At 56.6% G+C, this 8,986-nt stretch overlaps 1 protein-coding gene across 1 annotated transcript; it reads left to right on the top strand.

Annotated features, from left to right (window-relative positions):
• Positions 1–205: 205 nt before the first annotated feature.
• Positions 206–5,245, top strand: PPM1M (protein phosphatase, Mg2+/Mn2+ dependent, 1M; the record flags this gene model as incomplete). The annotated part of the gene is made up of 9 exons (XM_010151256.1): positions 206–329; positions 977–1,231; positions 1,691–1,803; positions 2,323–2,407; positions 2,712–2,830; positions 3,301–3,364; positions 4,280–4,387; positions 4,678–4,826; positions 5,101–5,245. Coding segments are annotated over 9 exons (1,162 nt in total), but the record flags the coding sequence as incomplete, so codon positions are not given.
• Positions 5,246–8,986: the final 3,741 nt, after the last annotated feature.

Below are 8,986 nucleotides of genomic sequence, written 5' to 3' on the forward strand. Positions count from 1 at the left end.
GCTCTTCCCCACTGGACATAAAGGATTTGTTATTGAGGCCCCCAGCAAAGAGATCCTCGAGTCTGGAGAGGGAGCAGCGAGCGTGGGGCTGGCAGGAAGGGGCAGGATGCAGCCGTTCACCGTGGCTACGGAGCACCCAGCCCAGCTGGGAGCAGGCGAGGTGCAGTGCGTCCACACGCCTTAACTGCAGCGTTGGCACCCCCAGGGTTATCAACGCCGAGAAGTCGGAGTTCAACGAGGACCAGGCGGCCTGCTGTCAGATCTCCATCCGGAGGAGAGAGCCAGGCCTGGAGGAGGATGAGGAATGGCTGATCCTGTGCTCCATGCAGGTATAGCCTCCAGGCAGGCTGTGCTTACCCTGCTGCCAGCCCTAGTCCATGCTCAGGGGCCCAGGGACAGGAAACACAGGGTTGCCCCATCAGTCCTACATGCCCACCCACGGAAACCCTTCCTTGGACACATTTAGGGGACCCACGCACCCTGTGTCCGGCCAGCAAACACCCAGCTCTGCCCATACGTGCCATTTCTACTTCCATGGCCCATGACTTGTGACATTTGAGGTCATCCAAGCCCTTGACTTGGTGCCCTCACCTTTCCTTTATTGTCCTCGCGCTGCTTTCAAGGGCTGGTGTGTGTCATCATCACTCAGGGACAGCAGCGCAAACCAGGCACAGGATGCTCTCGCCTGGGAGCAGCTCTGCCTCTTGTAAAATGACTCCATCTTCCCTAAAACACAGAGGAACATCGTGTGAGGGTGGGTGGCTGCAAATCCAGCTGTCCGAACTCAAGTGACAGGTCTGGCAGAGCAGCAGAGGGGCATGGCGTGAGTTTGAGCTGCGCAGGAGATTAACTGGCGGAAGGGAAGGGGAGCTGGGGTGAAAAAGCCAGGCAGAACACACACAGCGATGTCCTGGCTGTGCGCTTGCCATCTGTACGACCTCTCCAGCCCGTGTCTTCCTCCCCTTCCTCACTGCAGTTTCTGACTGGTTACTACTGGGCACTGTTCGATGGCCACGGTGGCCCAGAAGCTGCCATCATCGCCTCCAATTATTTGCACTACTGCATCAAGCAGAAGCTGGAGGAGGTTGTGGGAGGCATCGCAGAGGCCCGTCCCCCCATGCACCTCAGCGGACGCTGCGTTTGTGACAGCGACCCCCAGTTTGTGGAGGAGAAGCACATCCATGCAGAAGACCTGGTGGTGGGAGCCCTGGAGAACGCCTTCCAGGAATGTGTGAGTACCCTGTGCAGGCAGTCTGTCCCTCCCCACTGCGGGCAAGGGCTGCAGTTGTGCAGCTCGTCGAGCGGGCAGGACCACGCAGCTGAACCCCGAAGCCTGCCGAGGTGGTAGTGGGTCAGGTCCCTGGGAGCCGCCTCAGATCTGCTGCCCGTCGGCGGTGCTGACCCAGGGCGTCTCTGCTAAACTGCACCAGGGGGATACGTTTCTTCAGGACTAGATGGTGGCTGTGGTCACGCTCGTGCAAGTTTGAGATCTCCCCGTCGCACGCCTCAAGCGGGCCTTAGTCTGGTGCCAACAGCCTGTACAGAAGCAGCGTTGTCTTTGCCGCGCTGGTTTCCCGTGGCCCATCTGCAGTCGGTTTTGGTTCTGGATTTCAGCTGGGAGGCACAAGGCAGCTGCAGAAAGCAGCAGCCCAGCTCATGTCTCTCTCTCTGAACTTGTTTAAACCAACAGGATGAAGTCATCGGCCAGGAGATGGAAGCTACGAACCAGACAGGAGGCTGCACTGCCCTGGCTGCCCTGTATTTCCAGGGAAAGCTGTATGTGGCTAACGCCGGGGACAGCCGGTGAGCCATGATAAAGGGGGGATGAGGGCTGGGAGATAGCAAGGTTTCCAGCATCTTACTTAATCCTACAGAAGGTAAATACGCAGCCTGGCCATTTCCTTCCTGCCTGCCACAGGACCTGTTGGAAGGATGGGTGCTGTCATGCCTCCTGGAGGGGTGTTGGGATTCCGAGGGACGGGGCAGCGCTGGGGTGGTAGTGCAGCAGTAAGCTCGGCCTGGCTGGTGTGTGAAAGTGGAAGGGGATTTCAGGATATCCTAAAGAGATTGCTCATCTGGCCTTGTCCCACCATTCCTCCAGCGGTTTACCGTTGGCAAACCAGGCAAATGCAGTTCTCTGCTGCAACAGGGCAATTGCAACGGAGTTATTTAAAATTCCCCGCATTTTTAAACATTTCTGGGTGCAGAGCTGATCTCTGGCGTTGCCGGTCCCACACCTGGCTGACGCTGGGGCTACCCTCAGTAAGAGGGGGGGTTGCAGCGACAGACACAGCTCAGCTCTTTGCCTCTTCCCCCTCGTAGGGCGATTCTTGTCTTGAAGGACAGCGTTGTGCCCATGAGCTGCGAGTTCACCCCCCAGACGGAGAGGCAGCGAATCCAGCACTTGGTGAGTGACCCCTGCCGCACGTCAGACAGTCCAGCTGCGAGCGTCCCACTGGATCAGAGACAGAGGACCACCAGCTTTCCTCAAAGGCCACTGCCTGGCCAGAGCGTCATCTGGCACTAGCCAAGGAGAGCTGGCGGCAAGATTCAACCGGCAGCCTTCGGCATGGGAGATGCTCACGTCCTCCTCAGGATGTGCGTTCTCCGTTCTGCTGCTGGGAGTGCCGGTCCCAAGACAGAAGCAGTTTTGTGCCCTACTCCACTGGAGCAGAACCTGTCCAAACTCACACCTTTGTTCCCTCCTCCAGGCTTTTCTTTTCCCCAAGCTGCTGGATGGCGAGTTCACACGCTTCGAGTTTCCACGGAGGTTGAAGGGAGATGACGTGGGCCAGAAGGTCCTGTACAGGGATTACTTCATGGAGGGCTGGTGAGTCCTCACTGCCTGAGGGTAGGGCTGTGGCACAGGGCAGCTTTACCTGCTCGTAGCGATGGGGAGGCGGGGGAGAAGGGCCGTGTCCCACGGGTGAAAGCAGCGGGCTCGGCCATGCAGAGCTGCACCAGACCAAGCGTAGGATGCTGTAAGCAGACTCCCCAGTGACTGAAGGATGGGGGCCCTGTTGGGGAACAGTTGAGATGGTCCCGAGATCCTGCATGGTGGGACTGGGGGCAGGTGGGGAGTCCCAGCCTGATGCAGGTACAAGCTGGGGAGGAAGAGGAGAGGGAAAACCACCTGGGTATTCAGCAAGGGGTCATCTGCTTCAGCAAGTCCCCTTGCCCCTTCCTCAGTCAGCTGCCCTTGCACGGGGCACCTCAGGGGTCGAATCACATCAAAATGCTCTGGCTGGGTCGTACCGTCGTCGGACACATCCCACATCTACGGTGAATTCTCTTTTCTAGGGGATACAAGACAGTGGAGAAAGCCGACCTCAAGTATCCTCTTGTCCACGGTCACGGGAAGCAGGTAGCTTAGTGCTTTACACACAGGGAAAGCAGAGGCAGGTCTGCTGGGGGTCCTCAGCATCCCCGTCACTCACAGTCGCGCTCCGGGGCATGGCAGCAGACTGGGGCTGCAGAGAGCCCGGGGCTCTGGGGCTCTCCAGCGTGGCACAGCCCTGCAGCCCCGATGCAGCAGGTCCCTTCGCTGGCACTATGCTGCCTGGTTAGTGTGAACCAGAGCCCTCTGGAGCAGAGAGCCTGCGCCCTCCCGAGTACCTGCAGGCAGAGCAGGCAGCAGCCCTGAGCCAGCCTGCCCCTTGCCTCATCTGCCCTGCACACAAGAACTCATTTCAGAGGGGAGCTTATCAGACCCACTTTGGGCTGTCTCTGCCAGCTCTAACTAGCACCTTTCCCACAAACCCTCGAGGAGATCCTGCGAAAAGGAGCCTGGCAAGGGAAGGGAGGCAGGGAGGAGCAATGACTGCACACATCCAGCGCCTGCCTGCTGGGGTCGAGCAGAAAGCCCCGTTACCTCCCCCGGCACAGCCCCACATACCAGCCCCTTCGCAAGGGGTCAGTGCAGAACCTCCTTTGCCAGGGGAAAGGAACCTTTCCCCCAAACCACCCAGTTTTCTTCCTCACCACCCCAAATCAAGGGCAGGTGCCACCCCGGGCCTCCCGAGCTCTGTGGCGTTACCTAGAGGACACGCACGAACTGCGGAGCACGCCGGAGCCATCCATGCACGGGCTGTCTCCACGCTCCTGTCAGGCCATCACTTCTGATCTCTCTTCCATCTCAGGTCTCCAGGGGCTGTTCTGGGCAACGCTTAGAGAAGGGTCCTAAAGGCAACACACAGATCAGTCAGGACAAGCCACGCGTCAGCCTTTAAGGGTGCCGCATTCTCCTTTTTCAATGTTGTCGTGCTTTCTTTGGGGCCAGGCTCGCTTGCTGGGGACTCTGGCTGTCTCTCGAGGTCTGGGGGATCATCAGCTCAAAGTCATCGACACCAACATCGACGTCAAACCTTTCCTCTCCTGCATTCCCAAGGTCAGTGGCGACACGTGGGACTTGCAGGATGGAATTAAACATGCTGCTCCTCCTCTGTAGCACCCACCTTTTACAGACCTGGCAGGTCTTAGCCTTGTCCCTTTTCCATCCCCCATCTCTGCATGCTGCCCACAGAAACCCCAAGACAGAGGAATCTAGAAACAGCAGCAAGGGCACCTAAAAGAGCCAAAGCACCCTGGTCCCAATGTCACCTCTCGGAGGGACAGTCACCTCCCTGACCCCCCGGTACCCGGCAGCAGTTGTCACTGACTCACTCCTGTGCTTTGCAGGTGAACGTATTTGACTTTGCTCTGCATGACGTTAAGGAAGACGACGTCCTCATCATGGCAACTGATGGCCTTTGGGATGTTCTGTGCAACGGAGAGGTGGCCCACATGGTCAGGAGCTTCCTCGCAGAAAACAGGACAGATCCTCACAGGTAATACTAGCTTTACCATTGTTTTCCCTTCCAAAGGACGATGTCGGATCAAAAGCAGGCTGAGATCACTCCGCTTCTGGGTCAGCTCCAGCATGACCAAGCACTCTTCTGTCACTCCAGAAACTGCCTCCTATTCTTTCCCCACCCTGAAGAAACAGTGATAAAGCTGGTGTCTTAAAACCCTGCTGCTTTGACAGCAGAAAGCCACAGCTCAGTGCTGTTCCTAAGGGAACAGTGCCACCTGAACCCAAACCTGTCCTTTTGTCACCCCCAGGTTTTCCGAACTGGCCAAGTGCTTGGTGTGCAGAGCGAGGGGAAAGAAGAGAGGCCACCAGTGGATGCTGGACGACAGCCGCGAGGCATCCTACGATGACATCTCTGTGTTTGTCATCCCGCTGCACAAGAGGGAAAAGGACTGACTGTTGGCGGATCCGTGTCCCCTTACCGTGGTGCTTTTCCACCCAGGACTGAGGGAGAGATTTCTGCTGTGTGTGTATGCTCCCTTCCAGCAAAGCCATCCGGAGTGGAACCTGAAAACCCACAGCCAGCACTTACACAGATCAACAAGAACAGGAGCTCCTTAGGAACATGCAAGAGTGGGCCAAAAAACCATTCCCCTTAATCCTTTCTCATTGGCGGGCCAATGAAAACCTGCCAAGGGGGCCACGTTAGCTGAAGGGTACCATTTCTACGATCTCTGCGGTACAGCGAGCCTCAAATCCACCTTCCTAGTGACCCCTCTCCTGTTTTAATACTAATGACGATCAGTTGACATCCCACCAGTCTCGATGCCTGTTGCAGGGGCCGCTCTGAGGAGGCGGGAGCTGCTGCTCAGCTGGCAGTCGGCATGGCCACGCCTGGCTAATGCAGGTGCTGAAGCAGTAGCCCAGGCAGCAGCACCTCAAGCCAGACGAGAGCAGATGAGGCTACGCACAGGGCGCGGGAACCTCCTGCATAAAGATCCGTGCCTTAATTAGTCCGTTAGCGTGTAGTGCAGGGTACAGACTGCCCACAAATCCTCGTCCATGGCACTTGCTGACACTTTCTGTTCACTCCGTTTCCGTCTTGCAGCGGTCGGGCTGACGAGAACCGAGCGTTTAAGTACGTCAGCTGATGCAGGAGAGCTGCAAGTAAAATAAAGCCGGGTTGTTGACGTTGGCCTGCAGTGCTGAATCGCAAGCGCCTAAACTCGCCGCAACAGGGAGAGTGGCATAGATGTGCCAGGCTGAGTTGTGCCCCGAACTCGAAGGACCTGCCGCTCAACCCGTTCGTTAACCAGGCAAATTCGGGTCGGGGCGAGCTGCCCACCTCCCCACAGCCCTGCTCTCGGTGCCGTTACTCATTACCAACTTGCAGGAGTCCCCAGTGAAGCGGCCAAACCCCGGTGTGTTTAAGTTCCGTAAGGATCAAAGCCCAAATAGGAATGCCCTTTTTTCCATGCGTCTTCACTGCAGTTTTCCTCCTGTCAGAGGTTTCACGCAGATCCCGAGGTGGAGCAAAACAGTCTTAGAAAAACCGCAGGGGCTTTTGCTTGGGATGTAGCTTTGCCCAATCCCAGTTCGTCACTAGAAGCGTTCCCTGGGCAGCACTACCCCGAGGGCAGGGTGTCCAAAGCCATCTCCGGCACTGGGTTCAGGCCTCCCAGGAATGAGGGGGCCTTCTCAGCGATCTGCTCGAGCCTTAACCAAGGGCTATAACAAAACCCATTTATCTCCAGCTCCACTTTCCCCCGCCCTCCCGAGTTTAGCCTGAAAATGGTGCAGAGGGGGTTTGACCCCCGTTAACCTGACGGTAGTTGCCGTTTCCCCTACGGCAGCTGTAATGCTCTCTATACAGGGATCGGAGTGATCCGAGGCTCCCCTTACTCCAAACCAACAAGCTCTTTCCCCACCGTCCTGCTGAGAAAGGGCTCAGCTCTTCCATCCAGACCACGGGCTGCTGCGGACACCACACCTCCACAAGCAACTGTCACAAATCCACTTCCCTATCCCAATACATTCCTAGGCAGGAAAAGCCTCTTAAAAGGGGCAGTTTACATAGGGACAGCCTCAGAGCGTCACCACAGAGCTTCTGCCTTTGTAAAATGGCTTTCCAAAAAGAAATAAAAAAGATGATTAAAAAGGATGATTTTTCCCATCCCCCTCCAAGAAAAGAGCAAATCGTATCGGACAAACGCAGAAGGTACAGCACTCCGTGATCGCTCTACGAAATATTTATTGGTAACAGCCACAACACTGGAGTCTCCACATACGTAGCATTTTGCGACAACGCATCATTTGACCTTTCTGTATTTACACCCATCCGGCGGATGCCACCTCGGGGTCAAACTCCCCACGCCAGCGCACGACCGAAGGAACCGGTTTCCGCAAGGCTCGCCGGGATGCTGGCCCCCAACCCAAACCCACGGTGAAGTCTCCTAAAGTGCAAATACAGTCAAGAGGCATCGGAAAAACACTGCGGCTTCCAAATCCGCTCAACCGCTCCTGCGTCGCCCGGAGCAGGGGGTGCGACATCAACCAGGGACACGGGAGCCTCCGAAAAAAATCATCTCTTGGGGAGTAACGTGGAGAATGACACCCAAAGCCTCCTCCAGCCCAAGAGATGCGCTGCGGCACCACTCAGGGTGGGCTGTGCAGTCCCACCTCCCCCCTCGCTTTGAGAAAAGGTCCTCACCTCAGCCCAAAAACATGGGAGGGGGGTTCTATCTTTTACATGCCCAATTTGGGGGAGGGGAAATGCTGTTTCCTGCTGGGGTTTACGTAAGGTTGGACGCTCCGTTGGAGTGGGGAGAGCTGGTTTTGATGAGGCGTGTTGCCGATTAGCCGGCTGCCCTGACGACGTGGCATTCCGCTGGCCGGAGTTAAACCGCCACACACGGGAACTCCAGTCCCAATACTTCTGGATTAGCACGAGGAAGCTACAAGCTTTATTCACCTTTCCTGTCTAACCCAGGAACATGATACTTGAGTTTCCTGACAACGCTTGGCACATTTCCCTCTGACAGGAAAACAGTGCTACAACCACCAAGATGCCTTTGCCTGTGTGGGTGGCCATCGGCTTCAATTCTAAACAGAGCATTAGTGCCGTGCACAAACCCGTGAGCGCATTTCCATTCCAGAAAGCCACTGGTGTTCTCGATGCACGTGTCCCCCCTAACGCTCTCGGCGCACGCGTCCTTCTAGATGGGCCTTTGGTCCTCTTAAATGTTTCCTGCTGCAACACACAACGTTTTACAATGCTGCAGGGGAAGAGAGACGAACAACGGTCTGCAGACAAGTGCTCAAACCACACCAATTCTAAAAAAATGCTCTTTTGCTAAAAACTTGCCAATGCTTCCCAGCGAAAAACGACAAGAAAAATGGCTGGAGGCTATCTGTTCACTCCCTCAGGCCTGGGAAAGCCCTGAAAGCCGATTCGCTACTGAACGCTGAAGCATAAACGTTAAAATGCACTACAAACCCCAAATCCCTGTGTGTTACAAACCACTGCAAAATACAGCTGCTTACAGAAACACTGGTGGTAGAAGAGCACCAAGCAGCCCAAAACGCAACAACGCTGCAGCGAAGAGGCGGCCGCGGAAACCGAGCGGGCTGCGAGGACCAAGACACCCGTCTCCCTGTGCACTGGGCGTTTACAGGTGACGGGGGACAGCACACGCCGGCGAGAGGGTTGCTGGTGGTGCAGTGAGAACCTCTCCCCTGCATCGCCCTCAGCAGGCCTGTCTGACAGGGTTGAAAGCGTTAGCCCGCTGTTCCATTCCCTCCTCCGGTCTGGAGGATGGGCAAACTCGCATCCCAGACCCGTGCCACGAGAAACGGCTCTGAACTCGCACGGTAGCAGCCCCAGAGCCCAAGGGGAAGCTCCCACCACAGCATCGATCCAAAGATCCCGTAGCAGACTGCCTCGCACATGGCAGTCCTGCCGGCTGTCACCGGCAAACGCCGCAGCCCGGCACGCGCTGCGACTCCGAAGGGAGCGGCAGTGGAGAAGCGCTCGTTCCCCAGCTCTTAGCACGGCACATTTCCACTGAGCAGGGCGGTTAAAATACCACCCAACAGGCAAGGAAAAGCAAAGCAGGAGCTGCTCTACAAGCTGATTCCCTTTTCCAGGGAGACGTGCTCTGAATTAGGGCCCTGCGGTTGAGACGAGCGTTGCTGTTC

Source organism: Eurypyga helias, unplaced genomic scaffold (genome assembly GCF_000690775.1).
Source record: "Eurypyga helias isolate BGI_N326 unplaced genomic scaffold, ASM69077v1 scaffold40524, whole genome shotgun sequence".
NCBI classification, from domain to species: Eukaryota; Metazoa; Chordata; class Aves; order Eurypygiformes; family Eurypygidae; genus Eurypyga; species Eurypyga helias.